The sequence below is a fragment of the Plecotus auritus genome (assembly GCF_963455305.1).
Source record: "Plecotus auritus genome assembly, chromosome: 5".
In the NCBI taxonomy this organism is placed as follows: domain Eukaryota; kingdom Metazoa; phylum Chordata; class Mammalia; order Chiroptera; family Vespertilionidae; genus Plecotus; species Plecotus auritus.
The window spans coordinates 90257062-90284606 of record NC_137776.1 but is presented as its reverse complement, the minus strand read 5'-3'; the positions used below and the strand labels follow the sequence as shown (position 1 = coordinate 90284606).

At 43.3% G+C, this 27545-nt stretch overlaps 1 protein-coding gene across 3 annotated transcripts in view; it reads right to left on the bottom strand.

Moving 5' to 3' along the window:
* PTPN4 (protein tyrosine phosphatase non-receptor type 4) overlaps nucleotides 1-27545 on the bottom strand; it is a 238741-nt gene that overhangs the window by 186531 nt on the left and 24665 nt on the right. For 2 of the 3 annotated variants that reach the window (XM_080669872.1, XM_080669871.1), the window contains exon 2: nucleotides 3617-3771. In XM_080669872.1, coding sequence (XP_080525998.1) covers nucleotides 3617-3754 — 138 coding nt within the window. In that variant the 5' untranslated portion in view covers nucleotides 3755-3771. Of the gene's footprint in view, nucleotides 1-3616; nucleotides 3772-6119; nucleotides 6273-27545 lie in introns of all 3 variants that reach the window. The other variant, XM_080669870.1, reaches the window with a different exon arrangement.

Here is a 27545-nt window from a genome sequence, read left to right as displayed (position 1 = left end):
ATACAAAACCTAACAGCTATACATGTCTAATGAAAATACAACCAAATAAAATAATAAACCCAGAAATATGGTAATCTTAATTGTACACAACTACAAATCTAATTGATAAAGTGTTTTCTAGTGCTTAATATGATATAGTTTATGAAGAAACACATTTCAAAACAGAGTAAGAAAACCTTTAAAGATCGATCATATACTACAATGTTTGAATTTTCACACACTATGAAAATTGGCAAATTATCATGTCTGTTTGCACTCAAGATGATCAGTTCCATTTTAACATCTGATTTTACTCAAAAAATCTTGGTAAAGATTAAATTCTCCTTCAGGTCAGACACTGAAAATCAATCTAAGAGATGTCAAAGCTAAATCAGGCAGATTGGACAGAGATGTTTGCCTAAGACACTAAAAAAAAACAGTAAAGGCAGTAATCAAAGCTAGTTTGTATAACAGCCCCTTCTCTGACCAAGAGATCCCCCCCTCTCACTTGCCCCTTCCTATTGCCAATCTCTGTAAGAACTAGAGATTTGCTCTCTGAAGAAAATGAGCCAGTAATATTCTGGACTCAGGGACATCAGGTACAGTTGATTACTTTTCATTGTACATGGAAAATCTACAAAGTAAGAAAAGCCTACATATGAAGAGTTGAGACCTTTCAGTTCCCTTTCTCTCATTCAGCTCTACAAACTACAGGCATATAATTGAAGAATTTTTCGCTAGGGGAAAAAATATTGAACTAACAAAATATTACTATAATAACTTCTTTGTTTATTGACAGGATGATAGGAAGTATGTGGAAAGAGAGGTATAAGAGATCTAAATTCTCATCCTCCAAAGTCAATACATAATATGAACAACAACAAAAAGAATAACCAAAGCAGACAAAACCAGAAATAATATAAGCATGCTTCTTAGACTTATGGTAATAAATATTAGAGATAAACTTAATATGTTGAGTATGGTTACTTCTAAGAAGTAACAGGATGAGAGTCTGCTAGTTTTTGTTATAACACTTAACAGAACTATTTGGTTTTTAAAATTGTATACATGAATAAACCAATAAATGTACAAACAAAAACTTCTGAGTGAATCTGACATCCACAAATAATATTTTAAAAGGAATTAACACATCAAATTTAAGTAGGGCTAAAGTACTACTTAATAAATAATCCTTGATAAAATAATCAAGTGTTGAAAATAAGAGGTCCTAACAGACCCTGCAAACACAACACAAACGTACATGGTCCTGGCTCTGCCATTAACTTGGCAAGTAACCTAATGACTCTAAATTTATTTTCTCATATGTGAAATAAAGTCAATGGAACAATAACCAGGAAAAAAATCCCCTCAAATCCTATCTTCCTTTACAAATATGACAGTAGAATGAGTCCAAGTAAATTAAGTTTCATTTAGCCGAATCCATCATCCTTATACTCCTTTGGCTTCCCATCTCAATATGCATCCACCAGGTAACCCCCCTTTTATAATTCTATTTGTACTATTAATTTGGTTAACAAGAACTTCAACAGATGAAAAAAAAGAGAAGATTCAGCCTACTTAATATTCATCAACCCCAAGTTGTTCCACTGTTAATAACTGGAACAGGCTAGTTTCCCCCAGTTCTTCCTTGTCACACAGGCTACTGCTATTATTTTCATAACTAGAGGCCTGGTGCAAAAAATTCGTGCACAGGGTGTGTGGGTGTGTGTGTGTGTGTGTGTGTGTGTGTGTGTGTGTCCCTAAGCCTAGCCTGCACCCTCTCCAATTTGGGACGCCTCGAGGGATGCCCTATCACAATCCAGGACTGATGGCTCCCAACTGTTCGCCTGCCTGCCTGCCTGCCTGCCTGCCTGCCTGCCTGATTTCCCCTAACAGCTTCTGCCTGCCAAGACTGATCACCCCCTAACCACTCTCCTGCCAGCCTAATTGACGCCTAACTGCTCCCCTGACGGCCTGATTGCCCCTAACTGCCCTCCCCTGATGGCCTGGTTGCCTCCAACTGCCCTCCCCTGAAGGCCTGGTCGCCCCTAACTATCCTCCCCTGCTGACCTGGTCGCAGGCCTGGTCATCCCTAACTACTCTCCCCTGCTGGCCTGGTCACCCCCAACTGCCCTCCCCTTCAGGCCTGGTTCCCCACAACTGCCCTCCCCTGCAGGCCTGGTTGCTCCCAACTGCCCTCCCCTGCTGGCCTGGTAGCCCCCAACTGCCCTCCCCTGCAGGACTGGTCCCCCTCCCAATAGCCCTCCCCTACAGGACTGGTCCCCCCCAACTGCCTTACCCTGCAGGCCTGGGTCCCCCCCAACTGCCCTCCCCCGCTGGCCTGATCGCCCACAACTGTCCTCCCCTGCCGGCCATCTTGTGGTGGCCATCTGTGTCCACATGGGGGCAGCCCTCTTTGACCACATGGGGGTGGCCATCTTGTGTGTTGGAGTGATGGTCAATTTGCATAATACTCTTTTATTATGTAGGATAGGTGGGATGTTAAATTTTGGGGTGTGATAATGATACTGTGGTAATTTATGAGGCTCTTAGGATGCTGAAATACTTACAGGCAAAATGAACCACTTTTAGAAAATAATGACAGAAAAAGAAAAGGAAAGTAAATGTACAACAAAATGTTAAGAACAGGTTAATCTAGGTAAAGGGTATATGGGTATTCATTATACTCTTTCATCTTTTCTTTTGGCTTGAAATTTTTTAAACAAAAAGCAGGAATGCACCCTTATATATATATCAAGACATACACAAGAATATTCACCAGCAACATTACTGATAAAAGACCAAAGTGGAAACAATCCAAATAAACACCAATAGTAAATTTGACAAGTAAATGGTAATAAATCAATGGACAAGTAAATTACAGTATATTCATATAAGAACGAGCACTATAATAGAGCAATGAAAATGACCAACTACTGTTAACACACCACATGGGTGAAACTCACAAATAATGTTGAGCAAATTAAACTATACACAAATAAGATGAACAAATTATTTGTTGAATAAATATTCCAGATAAGACTCAGATAATATCAAGGCTATTATTTATCTCTGTTTAGCAAAGGTTTTATTCACAGGCAGTACAAGAAAGATTAAAATGAAAATGTTTAAGTTATTTAGGAGAACAAATTCCTTTCAGGCACATTTATAAAAAATACCCACATACTATTGATCTGCTCCACTAATTAATCATAATGCACTGCTGATTTGTCAACTTTTTTAAAATATATTTTTTTTATTGATTTTTTTACAGAGAGGAAGGGAGAGGGACAGAGAGCCAGAAACATAGATGAGAGAGAAACATCGATCAGTTGCCTCTTGCACACCCCCTACTGGGGATGGGCCCGCAACCAGGGTACATGCCCTTGACCGGAATCGAACCTGGGACCCTTGAGTCCGCAGGCCGACGCTCTATCCACTGAGCCAAACCGGTTAGGGCAAGATTTGTCAACTTTTTTAAAGACCCAGTTTGAATCAGAACTTGTACTTGATAGTTACAAACCTGCACTACAATAACTGTTCTTCACTGAATAAGAGTTTCAACCTCTACTATAATTAACCAATTTTAATTATGACCAGATATTATTTTTAAAAGAGAGCAACATAAAATACTTACACTAACTTTGAAAACTTGTACAGTGTTATCCAGAAGAAGAATGTTGCAATCCACCTCTGTATGCTGTCTGTCTCGGGCCAACTCTGATGCTCGTACATTGTAGGTTCTGCCAGCAGGCAAACGGAAACGTGAGGTCATTACTGTCCACACAAGGTCTAAGTTGGGGGAAAAAAATAATCACTGAATAAAATAGTTCAAGATACAGAGTAGTTTATTTAAAACACAAATTTACTATGCGTTTTTCAATTACCACTTAGGTAAAAAGCAGTTATAAATTTTGAAATAACCAGATAAGAATTTGTAAGTATAAAAGAAGATAGCATACATATAGTTCATTATCTAAACTAAAATTACAACCTACCTAAAAAAAGGTTTATTTTTAACTGTTGCATTGAGAAAAACAGAAAAATTGTTCAGGGAATCATATTCCAATTCAAAACATATAAATTTAGTAGTCAAAAGAAGGAAGGAGAATTTGCTACTTCAGGAAGTTGAACATTACTCATTGATTCAAGCATTAAAAACACTGCAAAGTGGCAACAGGAGGGGAGATTATTTAACTCTGAAGGGCTCCATCCCTTTATTAAGCGTAAGGCTAGGAGGAAACATAGAGTTTTGGTGTTTGTTTGTTTTTAATACAATGCTCTTCATTTTAACTATCCTCAAATTCAAACTAATTCTAATAGGATTACTCTTATTATTCTTAACACAAAAACAAAAACTTAAAGCTACAGATCTTTGGATCTCAACTTGTAACCTAAGAGGGAAAAAGTATATTGCCTACAGAAGAACAGGTATCACACCGATATAAGCAGCATTTCATATTACAGAACAATAAAGATGTAGTTTCAAAGTTTGAAAGAAAATTACAGTAAACCCTCAATTTTATGGACCTTGATTTAACAGACTTTGGATTAAATGGACAAAATTTCCGGTATGTATGTCATATGTGAAAATTAACACCCAATTAATCAAGCTTTGCTTATAAGTAAATTAACATGTTTTCTTGTTATTTTTAACAAATTTTAGCACACAGGCCATATGTTGGAAAAAACACTAGTAATTTCAATGACATAAATAAATATCAGATATCTACAATTATAGCTTACATATTTAAATTAAAGAGTCACCACTGGTAAACAATGTTCGGCGAATGATTACACCACATTTCCCGTGGTAATTCGTTCTGTTGTCCCATGGCATGACTTTCTGCAGCAGTTTTAACGCATGCCAGCAGGCTGATGTTCTCATGTGCTAAGGCCATACCCCAGCCATGTGCCCCAGTCCTGGGCATTTGTTTATTGGTGGTGACTGGTGAATGCACGTATTTACTAGACCTATTCAGTATAAATTTAAAATTACTGTAATACATATAGAAAATGTTTCTATGAAATTAAACTTTTCATACATAATTTTAATTACACAAACATGTCTACATAAGCAAAAACCGGTAAACTAAATATGTCAATTTTTTAACCTACATATTTGGAAAACCTACTTAATTATATAACAGACACCCACTTGCCTGAATTAGTCTATTATATTGAGTCTTTACTGTATTTGAAACACAGACGTATATACCCCCAAAATTAGAAATCGTATTGTGGGCCCTCGGAAAGAAGACATCTACTAAGAAGGGCTCCTGGTGGTTAACTGGGCTCAAACTTAAAAACAACAACAAAGACAAAAACAGAGCCCAGAGCCCAGCAACAATTTCTACACAGGGACGACTCACACAAACGGCAATTCAGGGAGAAGCCTGCACTAAACTCCCTGCCTCTGTACTGAACTGCCTGCCTGCAGTGTGTTTCTGCCATCTAAGCCAACCCTTACAAAGGGGTTCCTGGAATCCTATTTAACCAATAGGGCTGAGCCTTTCCCCATCCAATTAAACCTGCACAGCTCCAACCATCCAGAGTAGCTCTATTCTGACCAATCAGGACAATGTCTTTTGGACCAATCAAACTTTGAAGATTTGGAAACCTGTTGTGAAAGAGGAACATACCAACCAATCGGGGACCAGGTCCATATAAGCCAGCTCTCCTCTGGCTCTGGTAGCACATTTTCCCTTTCCACCAAAGACTGCGGTTCCCCAGCTGAGCTGAAACACTGAAGATGTCTCACCGGAACAGAACAGAGCACACCAATGCAAGCCAAAGCAAACAGGCAGGAAGCAGAGCGGATCAGTGAGGAGCAGAACTGAGCTATCTAGCCAGAGAGAGACCTGGCCCCAAGGATAGCTAGTCCTAGGGCTGCTTCACAGCCATGCTGTATCACAACTGAGCTGTTCCAGTAATGTTGCTGTCATAGTCATGCTGTATAAAAATTGAACTTCTTCAGCACATTCCAAATTGGGGATTCCTTTTGGCATTGAAATGGAGTCAACGACCATTGTTTGACAATGTGAAAGAATAAAGCTAAAGACATTTTCCAACATTCAAGAATTCAAGGTTTAAAATCCATAAGCTGGAGAGACAGGCACATATGAAGAGTCACAACTTACCAGAGTAGAGACACACAAGCAGAAACTGCCATAGGAGCCAATGCATGAGTAGTAGGAAAGCCTGAACTGTAACTGATGAATTGCTGGAGACTCAATGTGGACAATTCTTAAGAGTTGGGCTGGCTGGAGTGGCTCAGTTGATTGAGCATCATCCTGTGTACCGAAAGGTTGCCGGTTAGATTCCCGGTCAGGGCACATACCTAGGTTGTGGGTTTCATCCAATTTGGGAGCATATGAAAGGCAACCCATCAATGTTTCTCCCTCTCCCTTCCTCTCTTTAAAGCATGTCATCGGGTGAGGATTAAAAATAATAATGATAAATAAATAAAAACTCCAGGCGGACCCAGTTATTGGAAGGCTCCCATAATATTGAGATTTACCTCCAGGAACTCAACCAGATTCCCATAGTAAATATTAGAGAGAAACACTCTTGGGCTTCCCACAGGTTGGTGGGATGGGGTGACCCAGTGATCGGCAAACTCATTAGTCAACAAAGCCAAGTATCAACAGTACAATGATTGAAATTTCTTTTGAGAGCCAAATTTTTTAAACTTAAACTTCTTCTAATGCCACTTCTTCAAAATAGACTCACCCAGGCCGTAGTATTTTGTGGAAGAGCCACACTCAAGGGGCCAAAGAGCTGCATGTGGCTCGCGAGCCGCAGTTTGCCGACCACTGGGGCGACCAATATGAAATTACAAATCAGGGCATTCGGTCCTTCTTAACAAGCTCTACACTCAAAAGAAACTAGTTAACCAGAGCCTAAGGGACCTGGGGCAAAGAAAATAACCAACCTCAGCCTACTCTAGCCATGCTAACCCACCTAGGTGGAGAGAAAAAAAATGAAAAACACTTGTGAAGTTCACAGTCGAGAGGCATAAGTTCACTAAAATACTAAGAGCAAATCATAGGACTAAAGCAGGGGTGGGGAACTTTTTTCCAGCCAAGAGCCATTTGGATATTTAAAACATCATTCATGGGCCATACAAAATTATCAACTTAAAAATTAGCCTGCTATATTTGGTCAAACATTTAATTAACTCACCCCTAATGCCTTGGCAGGGCCAGACCAAATGATTTCTCAGGCCCTGCGGGATGGACATTCCCTGCCCTGGTGAAAGAATGTTTCCCCTACCCCAACCTTACTACCACATTACTAAGGCCCTATTAATAGCAGTTCCTTTTAGCAAAATATCATATCTACCTATCAAGAAAAATTTATAAGGCATACCAAAAGGTAAAAGAGACAGTGCAAGCATCAGTACCAGACATGGAAAGTTGGAATTATTAGACATGGAATTTAAAACAACTATAATTAATATGCTAAGGGCTCTAATAGATAAGGTAGACAGCAAGAACAGATGAACATTGTAAGCAGAGATAGAAACCCTAAGAATGAACCAAAAAGAAATGTTAGAGAGAGAAAAAACCCAGATATAAATAATGCCTTTGATAGGCTTATTAGTACACTAGAGGCCCGGTGCACGAAATTCGTGCACGGGGAGGGGGGTGTCCCTCAGCCCAGCCTGCACCCTCTCCAATCTGGGACCCCTCGAGGGATGTCCAACTGCCCGTTTAGGCCCGATCCCACCAGGCCTGGATCTCACAATCCAGGACTGCTGGCTCCCAACTGCTCGCCTGCCTGCCTTCCTGATTGCCCCTAACCGCTTCTGCCTGCCAGCCTAATCACCCCCTAACCACTCCCCTGACAGCCTGATTGATGCCTAACTGCTCCCCTGCCAGCCTGTTTGCCCCTAACTGCCCTCCCCTGCAGGCCTGGTCACCCCTAACTGCCCTCCCCTGCAGGCCTGGTCCCCCCCAACTGCTCTCCCCTGCAGGCCTGGGTCCCTCCCAACTGCCTTTCCCTGCAGGCCTGGTCGCCCCCAACTTCCCTCCTCTGCCAGCTTAGTCACCCCTAACTGCCCTCCCCTACAGGCTTGATCGCCCCCAACTGCCCCCCCTTGCAGGCGTGGTCCCCCCCAACTACCCTCCCCTGTTGGCCTGATTGTCCACAACTGCCCTCCCTTGCAGGCCTGGTTTCTCCCAACTGCCCTCCCTTGCTGGCCATCTTGTGGTGGCCATCTTGTGTCCACATGGGGCAGGATCTTTGACCACATGGGGGCAGCCATCTTGTGTGTTGGAGTGATGGTTAATCTGCATATTACTCTTATTAGATAGGATAGAGGCCTGGTGCACTGGTGGGGGCCAGCTGGTTTGCCCTGAAGGGTGTCCCGGATCGGGGTGGGGGTTCCCTTGGGGCATGAGGCGGCCTGGGTGAGGGGCCTGTGGTGGTCTGCAGGCCGGCCACGCCCCCTGGCGACCCAAGCAGAGGCCCTGGTATCTGGGGTTTATTTGTCTTCTACAATTGAAACTTTGTAGCCTGGAGCGGAGCCAAGCCTTCTGCTTGCTCCATGGCGGCAGCCTTTTTTGGGGGGATTTATGTATCTTCTATAATTGAAACTTTGTAGCCTTAAGTGGAGGCCTGGGCCGGCCAGGGTGTGCAGAAAGCTTGGCTTCCTCCATCGCCAGGGACAACCCTAGCCTCCTGCTCTTTCCAGCTCCGTGGCTGCCGCCATTTCTGTTTGGATTTATGTATCTTCTATCATTGAAACTTTGTAGCCTTGAGTGGAGGCCTAGGCTTGCAAGGGCAGGTGGAAAGCTTGGCTTCCTCCATTGCCTGGGAAACCAAGCCTCCCTCCTGCTCTCTGTGGCTGTAGCCATCTTGGTTGGGTTTATTTGCATATTCGCTCCTGATTGGCTGGTGGGGGTGGCTTTGTGGGCATGGCTTGTGGGTGTAGCAGAGTGATGGTTAATTTGCATATTGCTCTTTTATTATATAGGATGAGACACAGCAAAGTAAAGAATCTCTGAGCCAGACAATATATCAATAGAACCCTTAAAAAATGAAAATCTAAAAAAACAAAGAATGGAAAAAACACACAGAAGAATATCCAAGGACTATGGGACAACTACAAAAGGTATAATATACATGTAATGGGAATATTGGAAGAAGAGAAAAAAGAACAGAAATAAACCAATAATGACTGAGAATTTCTACCTTTTTTTTTTTACAATTTCCCCAAATTAATGCTGGACATCAAACCACAGATCCAGGAATCTCAGAGAATACCAAGAAGGAAAAATACAAAACAAAACAAACAAACCCCCCCCCCCATTTATGCATATAATTTTTAAACTAGAGAAAATCAAAGACTAAAAAAAAAATCCTGAAAGAAGCCAGAGGAAAAGAATCACCTTACCTACAGAAAAAAAGTAATAATATCTAACTTCTTAACCATGCAAGCAAGAAGAGAGTGGATTAAAACATTTAAAATGTTGAGGGGAGGAAAATACCTACCAACCTAGAATTTTTTATCCTGAAAAACTACTTTTCAAAGGAGAAATAAAGATTTTCTCAGACAAAAAGAGAAAGACAATTTGTTTCCAGTCGACTTGCCTTGTAAGGTATTTTTAAAGTTCATTAGAGAGAAGGAAAACAATACAGGTCTAAACTCACATCTACATAAAGAAAGAACACAAAGAAGGAATAAATGAAAATAGAGTTAAAACTTGATGTTTCTATCTCTCCCTCTTCCTCTCCCTTCCTCTCTGAAATCAATAAAAATGTATTTTTTAAAAAGAGAGAGACTACCCTTGGTGGCCCTGACTTAATCAGGTGAAAGCCCTTAAAAAAAGACTGGAACCTTCCTAAAGTGAAGGAAATTCTGGTGCTGGCTTTAAAGACATGATCTACCATGTTGTGAGAGGGCATGGCCTCAGGTCCACTGGCCTGGCGCCAGGGCCTGGGGCACCCCCTGAGGTCCCCCAGCCTGATGCGGGGGGGGGGTGGGGGGGGCGGTGACCTGAGGTCCCCTGTCAAGCCCACAGGGGCGGGGGAGGGCATAGCATCAGGTCCCTGCTGATTGCTCGTTAAGGCTCTTTATGGGAACTTGGCCACAGAGCCATGTGGCAAGGAAATGTAGGAACTAACAGCTGACAGCCAGCAAACACCTGAAGACCTCAGACCCAGTTTATTGTACTTGTCAACAATAACATGTTTTGGAAGAGAACCTCAAGCTCCTGCAGTCCAGTCAACATGTAGTTTGTAACTTTATGAGAACCAAAACAAAGCTGTACCCATACTACTGACCCACAGATACTGGAAGAAAACAAATGTGCTGTTTTATTCTGCTAAATTTGTGGTAATTTATTGCACGAGAGGCCTGGTACATGAATTCCTGCATGGGTGGCATCCCTCAGCCTGGCCGGTGATTAAGGCCAGCCAGCCAGGGTGAGGGACCATGGCAGGCTGGCCAGCCATGGGAGGTTGGCTGTGGGAGCGCACTGATCACCAGGGGGCAACTCCTGCATTGAGCATCTGCCCCCTGGTGGTCAGTGTACGTCATAGCTATCAGCCAGTCATCCGGTTGTCCGGTCGTTAACAGTCACTTAGGCTTTTATATATATATACTAGTGGCCAGTGCATGAAATTCATGCACATTAAAAGGGGATTAATTAGAGGAAATAATTTAATATTGCTATTTGCCCTTTCTCTATAATAGAAGTGTCGGAGATGAAAGAAAATTAGTAAAATGTATACGAAAACCTTCTTCCTGTCAGAGTCTGGGGTGCACCACGGGACCCAGAGTCAAGTCCCCACCCACCCACAGGTGCCTCAAAATCACATGAGACCCAGACCCACCCGCACCCCCCCCTCTCACCCATTGGGCTAGATCCAGACCTGGCCAGTCCCACCCTTGTCAAGCCCTGCCGGGCAGGGGGCGTAGCCTCAGGTCCCCTGGTCCGGTGCCAGGATGGGGGGCGTGGCCTGAGGTCCCCCAGCCGAGACCAGGGAGGGAGGCGTGCCTTGAGAACCCCCGTTAAGCCCCACTGGGTAGGGGGCATGGCTTGAGGTCCACCATCAAGCCCCGCCAGGCGGGGGGGAACAGCTTCAGGTCCCCTGGCCCAGCACCAGGAGGCGGGGCGCAGCCTCATGTCCCCTGTCAAGCGCCACTGGGCGGGCGGCACAGCCTGAGTTCCCCCAACCCAGCACTGGGGGCGCACCTTGAGGTCCCCTGTCAAGCCCCGCTTGGTAGGGGGCACGGCCTGAGGTTCCGTCAAACCCAGCCAGGCAGGGGGGTGCAGCCTCAGGTCCCCTGGCCCGGTGCTGGGGCAGGGGGCATGGCCTGAAGTCCCCCGTCAAGCCCCACCAGGCGGGGGGTGTGGTTTGCCGTCTCCTGGCCTGGTGCCAGGGTGGGGGGGCGCGGCCTGAAGTCCCGTCAAGCCCCACCTGGTGGGGGGCATGGCCTGAGGTCCCCCGGCCTGGCGCTGAGGCAGAGGGAGCAGTCTGAGGTCCCCTAGCCCAGCACCAGGACGGGAAGCGCACCTTGAGGTCCCCCATCAAGCCCCGCTGGGCCGGGGGCATGGCCTGAGGTCCACTGGCCTGGCGCCAGGGCAGGGGGCACGGCCTGAGGTCCCCCAGCCTGATGCCGGGGGGGGGGGGAGGGCGCGCAACCTGAGGTCCCCTGTAAAGCCCACGGGGGCGGGGGGGGGGGCATAGCCTCAGGTCCCTGCTGATTGCTCGTTAAGGTTCTTTATGGGAACTTGGCCTCAGCTGTAGGTGCAGCCATCTTTGTGACGGAGTGATGGTCAATTAGCATGTTCTCTTTATTAGATAGGACTAGAGGCCTGGTGCACGAAATTCATGCATGGGGTGTGTGTCCCTCAGCCCAGCCTGCACCCTCTCCTATCTGGTACCCCTTAAGGGATGTCTGACTGCCCAGTGGGATCGGGCCTAAACGGGCAGTCTGATATCCCTCTCACAATCCAGGACTGCTGGCTCCCAACTGCTCGCCTGCCTGCCTGCCTGCCTGCCTGCCTGCCTGCCTGCCTGATTGCCCCTAACCGCTTCTGCCTGCCAGACTGATCACCCCTACCCACTCCCCTGCCAGCCTGATCGACACCTAACTGCTCCCCTGCTGGCCCAATTGCCCCTAACTGCCCTCCCCTGCTGGCCTGGTCACCCCCTACTGCCCTCCCTACAGGCCTGGTCCCCCCAACTGCCCTCCCCTGCAGGCCTGGTTGCCCCCTACTTCCCTCCCCTACAGGCCTGCCCCCCCCAACTTACCTCCCCTGCAGGGCTGGTCGCCCCCAACTGCCCTCCCCTGCAGGCCAGGTCCCTCTCAACTGCCCTCCCCTGCAGGCCTGGTTCCCCCCAACTGCCCTCCCCTGCTGACCATCTTGTGTCCACATGGGGGTGGCCATCTTTGACCACATGGGGGCGGCCATCTTGTGTGTTGGAGTGATAGTCAACTTGCACATTACCTCTTTATTAGATAGGATATATACAGAATAGATAGAAAACTAGTACATCTTTCACAGTAGTACTACTACACCAAGCATTCATGAGACAGAAAGAAACATACAAAGAATGAAGCAACATATATGATGATCTCTGTGCAAATTCCACTCTTGCTTATGATGGATCTAGACTTCTCCTTTCAACCCTGCCTTTCCTTCACCAGGGGTGAGTGGTCTAGTGAAAGTGACCCAAGACATAAGGAAATACAAAATAACAATAGAATCAACAACTTAGTCTTAACCGTAGGGAAGCTACAAAAAACCGAAAAACATTTTTGGTCAGTGTTACAAAGGTATCCCAATGTTAAAGCAAGGTACAGGAATGACAAGATCAAAAGATATCAGTATATTTGCAAACACTAGTCTTTCCCATTTACCAGCACACTTTTTTTTTTTTTAAATATATGTTTTATTGATTTCAGAGAGGAAGGAAGAGAGAGAGATATATAGAAACATCAATGATGAGAGAGACTCATTGATCAGCTGCCTCATACACACCCCACACTGGGGACTGAGCCCACAACCCAGGCGCTGCCCTGACCAGTAATTGAACTGTGAACCTCCTGGTTCATAGGTCAACACTCAACAACTGAGACACACCAACTGGGCCCCAGCACACTTACTTTTGACATTTGCACTCATATTTAAAAACTTCAAACCTAAATCATAAATGAACTGTCTAACCAGCTCTTGAGATTTGCCCCCAAAACTAACATATTTTTAGTTAGCAAGACACTGAATATATCCACCCTTCTTGCCACATTTACTTTCAATTCATAAAGCAACAATTCTGCTTTATTTCAAGAGAATTTTACTACTTGAAAATTCTAACTTTGTGAAAGAACATACTAAATCTTCATGATGTTTCAGAAAGGGAAAGAAATCAAATAAAATTCTCCATCATCACATTCCTTTTTTCATTTGAAAGGTGTTTCAATAAATATATAAAACTGCTGTCAGTGGAAAAGAACCCATCTCCTTTAAGGAAATAACATGAATTGTGATCTACCAAAATTGTCATTCCTTTAAATACTATATACTTAATGTACTAATAAAGTAGTAAATATTCTAAAAGTTCTAAAATTATAAATCGTGCCGAAACCGGTTTGGCTCAGTGGATAGAGCGTCGGCCTGCGGACTGAAGGGTCCCGGGTTCGAATCCGGTCGGGGGCATGTACCTTGGTTGCGGGCACATCCTCAGTGGGAGGTGTGCAGGAGGCAGCTGATCGATGTTTCTCTCTCATCGATGTTTCTGGCTCTCTATCCCTCTCCCTTCCTCTCTGTGAAATATCAATAAAATATATTTTTTAAAAAAATTATAAATCATTTTGTCTACCGATATTAAAAATTTATACACATTATGTTAAGAAGAGCTAAACATGAATAATATTAAATTATAAAAATTATGGTCGATATAAAGGCAATTCAGTACAGAAAGGATAGTCATTTCAACAGACCATATGCAAAAAAAATAGGAACTTCAATCCACACCTTGCACCATATGCAAAAATTAACTAAAAATGGATCCTAGATTTATGTAGAACCTAAAGCAATAAAATTTCTTAAAGAAAACACAGGAGAAATCCTTGGTGGCCTTGGATTAGGCAAATATTTCTCAGAAACATTGCCATAAGCAGAATCCTTAAAAGTATAAATTGATACGTTAGAATTCATCAAAACAAAACATTTCCTTTTCAAAAGACACTGTTAATATATAACTAGCCAGAGGGTGGGAGCATATATCTGGCAAAGGACTTTTATTCAGAATATATAAAGAACTTCCAAAATTCAGGAATAAGGAAAAAAAACACACAATTAAACCACAAACAAGAGCTTTGAACAGATACTTCACCAAAGATATATGGATGGCAAATATCCACATAGCAAAAAAGCAGCTCAACATTACCAGACAGAAGGTACATGCAAAGTAAAACCATAATATGGTATCACTACATCCCTATCACAAAGGCTAAAATTTTTAAAATAGTGACAATACCAAATGTGGCAAGGACCAGGTAAAAATTGATCTCTCATTCATTGCTGGTGGGAATATAAAATGTTACAACAATGTTGGAAAACAGTTTGGCACTTTCTTACAAATTTGAACTTACTCCAACGTTATGAGCTATCCATTCCATTTCTATATAACAAATGCATATGTCCTCATAAAGACTTGTACATGAATGATCACAGAAATTTTGTTATATTCAAAAACTGAGAACAAAACAAGTGTCTATTAATTGGTAATGGATTTATTCAGATGTGGTACATAAATAGAATGAGTAGTTAATAAAATAAAACTGTTGTTACATGCAACAACATAAATCTCAAAATAACTATGCTGAAAGCTGAATCAAAAAAAGAGAGTACATACTGTATGATTCCATTTATATAAAATTCTAGAAAATACAAACTAAACTTTGGTGGTAAATAGTAGACCAGCAGGATGAGAGTAGGGTGTGGTTATGTGAGAGAAGCAATTACACTGGAACACAAGAAAATTTGGGGGAGTAATGAGTATGTTCATTACACTGACTGTGGTAGTTGTGTAGATGTATAAATATGTCAAAACTTATCAAATACTATAAATATATACAGTTTATTACATACTACTTTACCTCAATAAAGTTGTTAAAAAACATATATGGCCAAAACACTTAAAAGGCAAAATAATTAGAGAATTTTGATGTTCTGGTTCATAATCTGCTGACTATATAACTAGATTCAATTCAACTTAACATAATGAATATTTTGACCATTTTTCTTCATGTTAATACACCTGGTTTCTTATACAGATAGCAGCTAGTTTGAGGTTACACAGGCAAAAGTGATCAAATAGCATGTGAATCCAGATCTGTCTAATCTCAAAGGTAATACATTATTGCCATAACAATATAATGAAATTTCTACTTTCTCATGCTAAAAATATTATTTTGAGTGTTCTTTTCAAAGCCCTAAATTAACTGAAGAAAAACATTAAAAAAGAATCATCACTATTCGTGAGTTTTACAAATCTTTAATCTGATCCTTTGCACTCTCCATTTCATCAATTTCCACCTCAACACTGCCCCCCGAGAATTTGAACAGGAAAAAAAAATCACTATCAGATATAATGAGACATGTTTTATAGTAAGGGCAGAGGAATAACTCATGAATAGGAAAAGAAATATAGGTGGATTGAGAACCAATGAGTAGAGCTTTGTTGTTGTTCTATTTTGTTTTGCATAGCCTATTCTTTTCAACCTCTCCCCCAAGGCTTCTTAAGTCAAGTTCCTAAGTCACTGTCCAAATGATCCTACTGTATAAATGAATGAATGGAAATGACGGCATATGAATGGGCAATGCAGCAAAAATAGGGCACCCATAAAGCCAATTAGTAAGCTCTCAAAATATGAATATTTCTGTTACGGTACTACTCCCATATCTCACATGGAATTTGGTAAGAAAGGTTTTTAGAGCGTAAGACAGATGTCTCATTCTTTTCTATTAATAACTGCTGTTATATTACTAAACTTGATAAGCCACTGATTCACCATAAATGTTAACATTCTAATTTTGTTATTGTCTAGTTCTGACTTACCTTGGGACAGTCACTTCATCTTTCTGAGTCCCAGTTTCTTCATCCATAAAATAAAAATTTGTGACTTATAACCTGCACTGTTCTGTTGGGTAGCCAAGCCACATATGACAATTGAACACTTGAAATGTGACTCATATGATTAACAAGTTGTTTTAATTACATTTACTAGGGTGACACTAGTTAATTACATGATATAGATTTCAAGTGTACAATCCTATCTAATAAAATAATAATATGCAAATTGACTGTCACTCCAACACACAAGATGGCTGCCCACATGTGGACACAAGATGGCTACCACAAGATGGCCAGCAGGGGAGGGCAATTGGGAGGGAACAGGCCTGCAAGGGAGGGCAGTTGTGGGCGACCAGGCCAGCAGGGGAGGGCAGTTGAGAGGGACCAGGCCTGCAAGGGAGGGCAGTTAGGGGCGATCAAGCCTGCAGGGGAGGGCAGTTAGGGGTGACCAGGCCGGCAGAGGAGGGAAGTTGGGACCAACTGGGCTTGCAGGGAAGGGCAGTTGGGGGTGGGGGGGGACCAGGCCTGCAGGGGAGAGCAGATGGGGGGAACCAGGACTGCAGGGGAGGGCAGGTGGGGGGGACCAGGGGTCCCAGATTGGAGACGGTGCAGGCCGGGCTGAGGGACCACCACCCCCCGTGAACGAATTTCATGCACCAAGCCACTAGTATATGAATAAATATATAAATATATTAATGTTGTTGGCAACCAGGGGTCTCAATATAGAAGAAAAGCGATCAGATATTGGCATGGAAAAAACTAACATTAAATTGAAATTAGAGATATTGATATACTAGTAATCTTTTAAAAAATATATTTGCTATCTCTGTCTACTATTAGAACCTAGAAGCAAAAATACTCCAAAACAATGAACAAACCTAATGCCCTTTATATGTTCTACACTAAAAGGAATCAGGACTCCTTTGGAGAAATGACTGATTTCAGATCTGGCGCAAGGAAAAATACAACGTTAGGCTGAATATCTTGTGCCAGTAAATAAAGAAGTCCTCAAAATCTGATGAGAACAAGTCAAAAAACATGAGAAACAGTTTAAAAGGGCTTAAACCAGCCAACCTGCTCGCCCCCAGTTTATGTTTCAAAATAATAGCAGGAATAGAAAATCATATATATATATATATATATATATATATATATACACACACACATATATATATATATATATACACACACACACACATACATACATATACATACATATACATATATATATATATATATATATATATATATATATATATATGCCTAAACAACCAAATGACCAGTCGCTATGATGCGCACTGACCACCAGGGAGCAGACGCTCAATGCAGGAGCTGCCCCCTGGTGGTCAGTGCACTCCCACAGGGGAGCACTGCTCAGCCAGAAGCCACCCTCCCACCCTCACCGCTGGCAAGTGCAGTGACAGTGGCGAGAGCCTCTCCCACCTCCATGGCAGCACTAAGGACCCCTTGGGAGATGTCCACCTGTGGGGAGTGGGCCTAAGCTGTGAGAGGATGCAGGCCGGGCTGAGGGACCACTCCCCCCCATACCCCGTTGCACAAATGTCATGCACTGGGCCTCTAGTACTTAACATAATCAAAATGAATGTCACACTGAGACTATAAAATCTATGTAATATTCCTGCCAAAAATGTCAACCTGAACCTAATTATGAAAAAAATGAAATATATTCTACAAAACAACTGCCTGGTTCCTTCAAAAATGTGAGGAGGATGAGGAAAAAGGGGAAAGAAGGAGATGTAGAAGCTGGGAAAGTGCTGTAGATTAAAGAGACATAACACCAAATGCAATCTGGTCCCTGATCCAACCATGAATTGGGGGGACGGGAGAGGGAGAAGAAGGCATAAAGGACCTGATTGGACAACTGGAGAAATTTGAATATTGACTGAATGTCAGATTAAAAGTATTGTGTCAATGCTAAATTTCCTGAGTGTGATCAAATGGCTATATAGGAGAACATGTTTATTCCTAGAAAACCTACTAAATGCACACTGAAACATTTAGGGATAAAGCTGAAGCATTTAGGGGCAAAGTGTTTGCAAAGTTGAAACAGTACAAAATTTCATTTTATTTTAGATATTCAAACAACTGAACTGATTTTACAGAATATCTACCTATATAAAAAGCCAGCAACCAGAACGCCATAACGACCAGAATGACCAGTTGCTATGACGCCCACTGCGGCCAGCGAACCGGCCCAATGGGAGGGTGGACCGGCCTGTCAACCTCCCCCAGCCCCTCCCCCCAGCCAGCCCCACCCCTGATCAGCTTCTCCCACCCTGATGAAGGGAGGGGCAGCCAGCCAACCACCCATCCCAATAGGGGGCGGGGCCAGCCGGACAACCTTCTGCAGCCCCTCCCCCCACCCTTCCACCCCAATCAGGGGCAGGATCAGCAGGCCAACTGCCTGCGGGCCCTCCCCCCCACCAGCTCTGCCCCTGATCGGCCCCCCACTCTGATCAGGGGAAGGGCCAGCCGGCCAACCATCCATGGCCCCTCCCCCAGGCTGCTGGACCCCGATCAGCCCCCACCACCCCTATCAGCCCACAGCCCCTCCCCACAGCTAGTTCCTCCCCCAATCAGCCCCACACACACACCAATTGGGGGTGGGACTGTCCGGCCAACCTCCCACAGCCCCTCCCCCAGCCAGAGACCCCCAATTGGCCCCCCCACCCCATTTGGAGGCAGGACCCGCCAGCCTATCACCTGCAGCCCCTCTCCACAGCCGGCCGGGCCCTGATCAGACCCCAATTGGGGCGGGCCAGCCGGCCAACCTCCCACCATCTCCTCCTCCTGACGGGCCTGGGCCCAATCCGCCAATTGCGGCTGGGCCACCCAAACCCCACCCGTGCACAAATTCGTGCACTGGGCCTCTAGTTTTAAAATATTTATCATTCTTTAATCCCTTCACCCTTCTTATCCAGCCCACAATCCCTTCCCCTCTGACAGCTGTCAGTCTATTCTCTGTATCCATGAGTCTCTCTCCAGTTGGTTAGTTTATTTTGTTCATTAGATTCTATATATAAGTGAACTCATGTGGCACTTGCCTTTCTCTCACTGGCTTATTTCACTTGGCATAATACTCTCCAGGCCCATCCATGGTGCTACAAAAAAAAAGGTAAGATTTCCTTCTTTTCTACAACTGTGTAGTATTCTATTGTATAAATATACCACAGCTGTTTTATCCACTCATCTACCGATGGACACTTGGGCTGCTTTCAAATGTTGGCTACTGTAAATACTGCTTCAATGAACATAAGAGTGCAAATATTATTTTGAATTAGTGTTTTGAGTTTCTTTGAAAATCTTCCCAGAAGTGGAATTGCTGTGTCGTAAGGCAGACCCTTATGATCCATTTTTAATTTTTGAGGTAACTCCATAATGCTTTCCACAGTGGCTGCACCAATCTGCATTCCTACCAACAGTGCACAAGGGTTCCCTGTTCTCCACATCCTTGCAAACACTTGTTGATTTGTTGATGATAGCTATTCTGATAGGTGTGAGTTGATATCTCATTGTGTTTTAATTTGCGCTTCCGAGGATTAGTGACATTGATCATCTTTTCATATTTCTATTGGCCATCTGTATGTCCTTCTTGGAGAAATATCTTTCAGGTCTTTTGCCCATTTCTTAACTGTTTGGGATTTTTTGGTGTGGAGTTTCACAAGTTCCTCATAAATTCTGGATATTAAGCCCTTATCACATGTATCATTGGCAAATATGTTCTCCCATTCAGTTGTCTGTCCTTTCATATACTTGGTTTCTTTTGCTGTCCAAAAACTTTTTAGTTTAATGTAGTCCCATTTGTTTACTTTTCCTTTTGTTTTCCTTTCTTGAGGAGATATAGTAGAAAAAATATTGCTATGAGAAATGTCTGAGATTTTACTGCCTATGTTTTCTTATATGATTTTTTTGTTTTCCAGTTTATCATTTGTCTTTAATCCATTTTTTGAGTTTATTCTTGTGTATGCTATAAGAAGGTAATCAAGCTTCATTTTATTGCACATAGCTGTCCAATTTTCCCAACACCATTTACTGAAGAGACTCTTTACTCCATTGTATTTTCTTGTCTCCGTCGTCAAATATTAAATGACTAAAGAGGTGTGGATTTCTGGGCTCTGTATTCTGTTCCATTAATCTATTTCTGTTTTTATGCTAATAACATGCTAACTTGATTACGATGGCCTTGTAGTACAGCTTGATATCAGGTAGCATGATTCCTCCAACTTTGTTCTTCTTTCTCAAGACTGCTGTGGCTATCTGGGGTATTTTGTGGTTCCATATAAATTTTTGGAATATTTATTCTAGTTCTGTGAAATACACCATTGCCGTCTTCATAGGAATTGCATTGAAACTATAGATTGCCTTGGGTAGTATGAACATTTTAATGGTGTTAATTCTTCCTACCCATGAACAGAGCCATGTCCACTTATATACTTCCACTTATATGTATCTTCCTCAATTTCTTGCTGCTCTGTCTTATAACGTTCCAAGGACAGGTCTTTTACATGCTTGGTTAAATTTGTTCCTAGGTATTTTATTCTTTTTGAAGCAATTGCAAATGGGATTGTTTTCTTAGTTTCCCTTTCCGATAGTTCATTGGTGTATAGAAATGCAACCAATTTCTAGATATTTGTATCTTGCTACTTTCCTGAATTCATCAATTCTACTAGTAGAATTGGTAGAATACTAGTATTTAGGGTTCTCCATATACAATATCATGTGATCTGCAAACAATGACAGTTTACTTCTCATTGCCAACTTGAATGCTTTTTATTATTTTTAACATATTTTTATGGATTTCAGAGAGGAAGGGGGAAGGAGAGAGACACTCAACTACTGAGCCACACCAGCTGGGCTTAAATGCTTTTTATATCTTCTTCTGGTCCCACTGCTGTGGCTAGGACTTCCAGTACTATCTATAGCTAGAGGCCCGGTGAATGAAAATTCATGCACTGGAGGGGGGGGGGTCCCTCAGCCCGGCCTGCCCCTCTCACAGTCCGGGAGCCCTCAGGGGCGGGAGGCAACCCAGCGATCAGGGGAAGGTGATGCCCCCATCACACCTCTGCTGCTGCCACTGCTGGCAGTGCAAGCCTCGGCCAGCCCTGGTTACCTGAGCCTCGGGTGGCCCTGGGCGGCTGGGCAGCCGCCATCCCAGGCTTGCCTGCGCCTCGGACTGGCCCTGGGCAGCTAGGCAGCCGACATCCGAGACTTACCTGTGCCTTGAGCTGGCCCTGGGTGGCTGTGGAGCTGAGGAACTCCAGAAGTAGGCATGCGGAGCGGCCGGACCCACCTGGGGGCGGGCCCAGCCGTGCTGCACGCCTGCCGCCCTGGTGAAGCTGAGGGGACTGGGCTCTGCTATCTTGTGGCTGTGGGCACTGCCATCTTTGTGAGGGCGTGTCAGTCAATTAGCATATTCCCTCTTTATTATAGGATAATAAAAGGCCAGGTGTCACGACCAGACCGACCAATCGCTATGAGGTGCATTGACCACCTCTCAGTCCCTCCCCCCAGCCTGCAGGCTTCCATCGCTGGATGGCCAGTGGAAAACCACCAGAATCGGGCTGGGTGGCAGCGGAGCGGGACTGGGGACTGGACTCGTGGGACAGCGGCAGCATCACGGAGCATCGCAGGGTGGTGGCAGTGTCACGGAGCATCCGGGGCGGCAGTGAGCAGCGTTACAGAGCATTGCGGGGCAGTGGACACGGCTCTGATCACAGGCTAGGCCTAGGGAACCTACACATGCACCATTTCATGCACACTGAGCCTCTAGCACTATATAATAAAAGCCTGATATGCTAAGTGTCTGACTGTTCGACCAGTCACTATGACGCACACTGACCCCCAAGGGGCAGATGCTCCGACAGGTAGGTTAGCTCACTGCTGGGGTCTGGCTGATCGGAACTGGGTTAGACAGGCCAGACAGGCCCTGGAGCCCTCCCGTAGCCCCTCGCCAGCCCCGATTGTGCACTGGTGGGGTCCCTCGGCCTAGCCTGCGCCCTCTCACAATCCGGGACCCCTCAGGGGATGTTGAAGAGCTGGTTTCAGCCCAATTCCCGCAGGCCAGGCCGAGGGACCTTGTGCACCGGGCCTCTAGTGTGCAATAAGAGTGGTGAGACCAGTCGGTGTGGCTCAGTAGTTAGGTGTCAACCTATGAACCAGGTCACAATTCAATTCCCAGTCAGGGCATATGCTGGGGTTGGAGGCTTGATCCCCAGTAGGGGGACGTGCAGGAGGTAGCCGATCAATGACTCTCATCGCTGAAGTTTCTCTCTCTCCCTCTCCCTTCTTATCTGAAATAAAATACACATTTTTTTTTTTTTAAAAAGAGTGGTGCCGAAACCGGTTTGGCTCAGTGGATAGAGCATCGGCCTGCGGACTGAGGGGTCCCAGGTTCGATTCCGGTCAAGGGCACGTACCTTGGTTGTGGGCACATCCTCAGTGGGGGTGTGCAGGAGGCAGCTGATCGATGTTTCTCTCTCATCGATGTTTCTGGCTCTCTATCCCTCTCTCTTCCTCTCTGTAAAAAATCAATAAAATATATTTTAAAAAAATAAATAAATAAATAAATAAATAAATAAAAGAGTGGTGAAGCAGACATCCCTATCTTGTTCCTGATCTTAAAGGAAATGCTTTTAGTTTTTGCCCATTGAGTATGATGTTGGCTGTGGGTTTGTCATATATGGCCTTTATTACTTTGTGTTATGTATCTTTTGCTGAGAGTTATCATAAAGGGGTACTGGATTTTATCAAATGCTTTTTCTGCACCAGTTGAGACGATCATGTGGTTTTTTGGCTTCATTTGGTTTATGTGGTGTAACATGTTTCTTGATTTGCACATATTGTACCAACTTGCATGGCAGGACTAAATCCCACTTGATCATGATGTATGACCTTTTTAATACATTACTGAATCCAGTTTGCTTATACTTTGTTGAGGATATTAGTATCTATGTTTATCAGGGGTACTGGCCTATAATTTTCTTTCTTTGTAGTGTCTTTATCTAGTTTTGAAATTGGGACAATGCTGGCCTCATGAAATGAGCTTGGGAGTCTTCCCTCTTTAAATTTTTGGAATAGTTTAAGATGAACAAGTGTCAGTTCTCCTTTTAATGTTGGAAAATTTACCTACAAAGCCATCTGGTCCAGGACTTTTGTTTGTTGGGAGTCTTTTGAGTACTGCTTCAATTTCACTAGTTGTAATTTGTCTACTCAGATTCTCTGATTCTTCCTGAATTGGTTTTGGAAGATTGTATGCTTCTAGGAATTTATCCATGTCTTCCTAATTATCCAATTTGTTGGCATATAGTTGTTCCTAATATTTTCTTATAATCCTTTGTATCGCTTTGGACTCAGCTGCTACTAATCCTTTCATTTCTGGTTTTATTTATTTGGGTCTGCTTTTTTTTTTTTTTTCTGGATGAATCTGGTTAAAGGTTTGGCAATCTTGTTTATCTTAAAAACAAACAAAGAAACAACTCTTGGTTTTATTGATCATTTGTATTTTTTTAAGACTATTTGTTTCTGCTGTGAACTTTATTATTTCCTTCCTTCTAGTCACTTTGGGCATTGATTATTGCTCTTATTAAAGTTCCTTAAGTATAACATTAGATTGTTTATGTGACATTTTCTTGTTTCTCGAGGTGGGCCTGTAATGTTATGAATTTCCCTCTCAGGACTGCTTCCTCTGTGTCCCATAGATTTGGGGTTGACGTAGTCTCATTTTCATTTGTTTCAACATACCCTTTGAATTTTTTCCCTTGATCTCATTGTTAAACCATTCATTGTTTTGTAACATGTTATTTACGTCGATGTTTTTGTGTGTTTTTCAGTATCCACAGGGTGGGGGGTAAGAGGGAATCCAGAGAGTGGGGCAATTGCTTTCTCCCAGGCTGATGCCACAGGGATGAGAGTGCTCCACCCAAGAAATATGGCATCTGTGGTACGGAAGAATGACTCAGCACAGGGATCCTGGGGGTTGTCCCTTCAGCTCTCACCCCAAACTCTCCTCAGGTGATCTACAGAGCTCTGCCCTCCCTCTGATGCAGCCAAGGTGAGTGGCTACGAAAGTAATTTTGTGTTTCCAGCAGATTCCATCTGTTCCTGGTGGACAGATGCTATGTGGGCACCTCTTCCTGGCTCTGGTGCTCTGCGCTGTGTAGCCCAGCTTGGGGTTTAGGTCCCACACTTCTCAAGGGGAACCCCACAGCAGAGATATCCCTTTGGAACCTCAGTCACCACCCATGGGAGCAGAGCAAGCCCTTTCTCATCTCAGCCCTTCCTACAAGTCCTGATGTGGCTTTTTCTGTAAATCCATGGATATAAGACTCATCTTCAGTTGGTTACTCAGGATGACTGATCTTTAATTAGTTGTAATTCTAGTTTGGTTCTGGGAGGAGGTGAGTGTAGCTCCCACCTACTCTGCCACCATCTTGAAATCCTAGTTCAGAAATTCAGAAGTATATACACAGAGAGAGATAAAGCAAAGTAGCAAAATGTTAGCAATCAGTCAATCTGTACAAAGAGTACAATTGGTTAATCTATATGAAGGGTACATGGGTATTTAACATATTATTCTTGCTACTTTTACATAGATTTGAATTTTTTCAAAATAAAAAGTGGTGAGTAAAGCATAAGAAAACAACATTCCTTTCAAATTTTGTTTTTACACTTAACAAAAGCAAATACAGTAAAACTTCTGTTAACCAAAATTATTAAGCAATTAACCATTCACAAAAATTTTCTGGATAGTTGACAACCCTTTACACCTATTTTAAATGCAATGTTCTCAAACAAACCATCTTTTAAATTAAAAAAAAAAATTTTATTGAATTTACAGGTAGAGGAAGGGGTAGAGAGAGAAAGAGGGACAGAGAGAGATTGATTTGTTGTTCCACTTATTTATGCATTCACTGGTTGATTCTTGTATGTGCTGTGACCAGGGATTGATCCCAAAACCTTAGCATATCAGCACAATGCTCTAACCCTGTGGTCGGCAAACTGCGGCTCGCAAGCCACATGCGGCTCTTTGGCCCCTTGAGTGTGGCTCTTCCACAAAATACCACGGCCTGGGTGAGTCTATTTTGAAGAAGTGGCATTAGAAGAAGTTTAAGTTTAAAAAATTTGGCTCTCAAAAGAAATTTCAATCACTGTACTGTTGATATTTGGCTCTGTTGACTAATGCGTTTGCCAACCACTGCTCTAACCAACTAAGCTACCAGGCCAGAGCTGTTTTGCCTGCTTCTTAATTTATTATATACATGCTTTGAATGTAACTATAAATAGAAATGCTGAGAGTGTAAGGTACTGGACTGAATAACTTAGCTTTTTGCTATAACACTATACAGTATTCAATTAAGGCTTCCGCAACCATTCTGAACTGAACTTGGCAATATAAAACTGAATGGGTCAGATTCTCTTAGGGCAGGGCTATCAACGGGTCAGATTCTCTTAGGGCAGTGCTATCAATGGGTCAGATTCTCTTAGGGCAGTGCTATCAAAGCTATGAACTATAAAACTAATACCCAGTGGAAGGGAAAAAAATCAAATGTAGCAACAGTTTTGCTCTAAACTTTCTCTCTCTATATTTAATATGCCAAACATTAATTAGTAATTATTATGCAATACCTTATACAAGACATTTCTTATTTTAAAAATGGTAGTGTGAGAGCACACCTTGTTCTCTCCCCCTGAAATTTCAACAAATTAACCAACTATAATTCAACAAAGAAATCACTGCTCAACCCAGATGCATGCCTGAGAGACCTGCGCATTGAAACATCTAAAGGTGGGCAACTGGGAATAAATGGGGAGAAGAGAAGCAAGCACAGACGGCCTGCAGTGCTCGTGCCACTGGGAGAGGGGAGAAAGCAGGCGGTATCAGGCGCTTCCTTTGACTAGGAGGAACAGAGAGCTGCGGGGCGGGAGCAGCCAAGCAGGGCAAGCGGCAAGGGAGCAAACAGTGCCTAAGTCAGCAGAAACCTGACCGAGCACAGGGTTCTGCTGTGCAGCTCTCCACTGCTGGACTGGCAGTGGTGTTTCTCACAAAGAAACAGAACCACAGAGCCCTGCCGCCTCTTGGACTCCCAAAACTCGCCTCCCATTGCCCTTGGAGTTGGGTCCAGGAGCATATAATCTGTAAACCAAGAGCTGTTGCTGTACAGCCGCTATTTCCCTCTCTGACTAATCCCCCAGAGGGGGATTGGAGTGGGATCCCATGGAGGTCAGTGAGGGCAAAACAAACCACACTCCCAAGATGTATGGCTGTACTATCTTACAGAAGCCTTGTAGGAGATCACAGAGGTAAAAAAAAAAAAAAAAAAAATCTTGTAGTTCTGTGCCATCTACTGGAAAACAGTAGAAAGAACTCTCAAGAGAAAGCTACATGCCTTGACAAAGGAGAATAGCAAATACCATGAATAACCATGGTAACAAGGATGATCCTCTGGGGAAAAATGAAATCCCCAGAAAATAAGCTGGAACACATGGAAATATGTGATATAAATGACAGATTTCAAGATTGCAGTTCTGAAAATACTCAATGAGATGTGAAAAAATACAGACAGGCAATTCAGTGCACTCAGGAAACAAATAAATGAACAAAATGAGTACTTTACAAAAAAAAAAAATGAAACTTTAAAAAAGAACCAATCAGAAATCCTGGAAGTGAAGCATGCAATTAAAGAGATTAAGAGTGAACTACTGAGCACAGAAAACAGAGCCAACCAGATGGAGGAAAGAATTAGTGATATCAAAGATAGGAATCTGGAAATGACAGAGAGAGAAGAAGAGAGAGACCTGAGCATAAAGAAAAATGAAAGAGCTCTATGAGAACTATCTGACTCCATCAGAAAAAGCAATATCAGAATTACAGGCCTTGTGGAGGAGGAAGAGAGGGAACATGGAATGGAGAGGCTATTCAAACAAATAGTGATTGAGAACTTCCCAAACCTATGGAAAGAACTAGATCCTCGAATCAAAGAAGCAAACAGAACATTTATTAGTAGTTACCTCGATCCAAAGAGGCCCTCACCAAGGCACTTGGTATTAAAACTGTCAAAAATTGCCCTGACCGGTTTGGCTCAGTGGATAGAGCGTTGGCCTGAGGACTCAAGGGTCCCGGGTTCGATTCCGGTCAAGGGCATGTACCTTGGTTGCGGGCACATCTCCAGTAGGGAGTGTGCAGGAGGCGGCTGATTGATGTTTCTCTCTCATCGATGATTCTAACTCTCTCTCCCTCTCCCTTCCACTCTGTAAAAAATCAATAAAATACTTTTTTTTTTAAACTGTCAAAAATTAATGACAAAAAAAAATTTCTCAAAGCAGCCAGGGAAAAGATGGAAGTGATTTTCAAAGGAAAACCCATCAAAATTTCATCCGATTTCTCAGCAGACACTTTACAAGCCAGAAGAAAGTGGAACTAAATATTCAAAGATCTGAAAGAGAGAAATTAG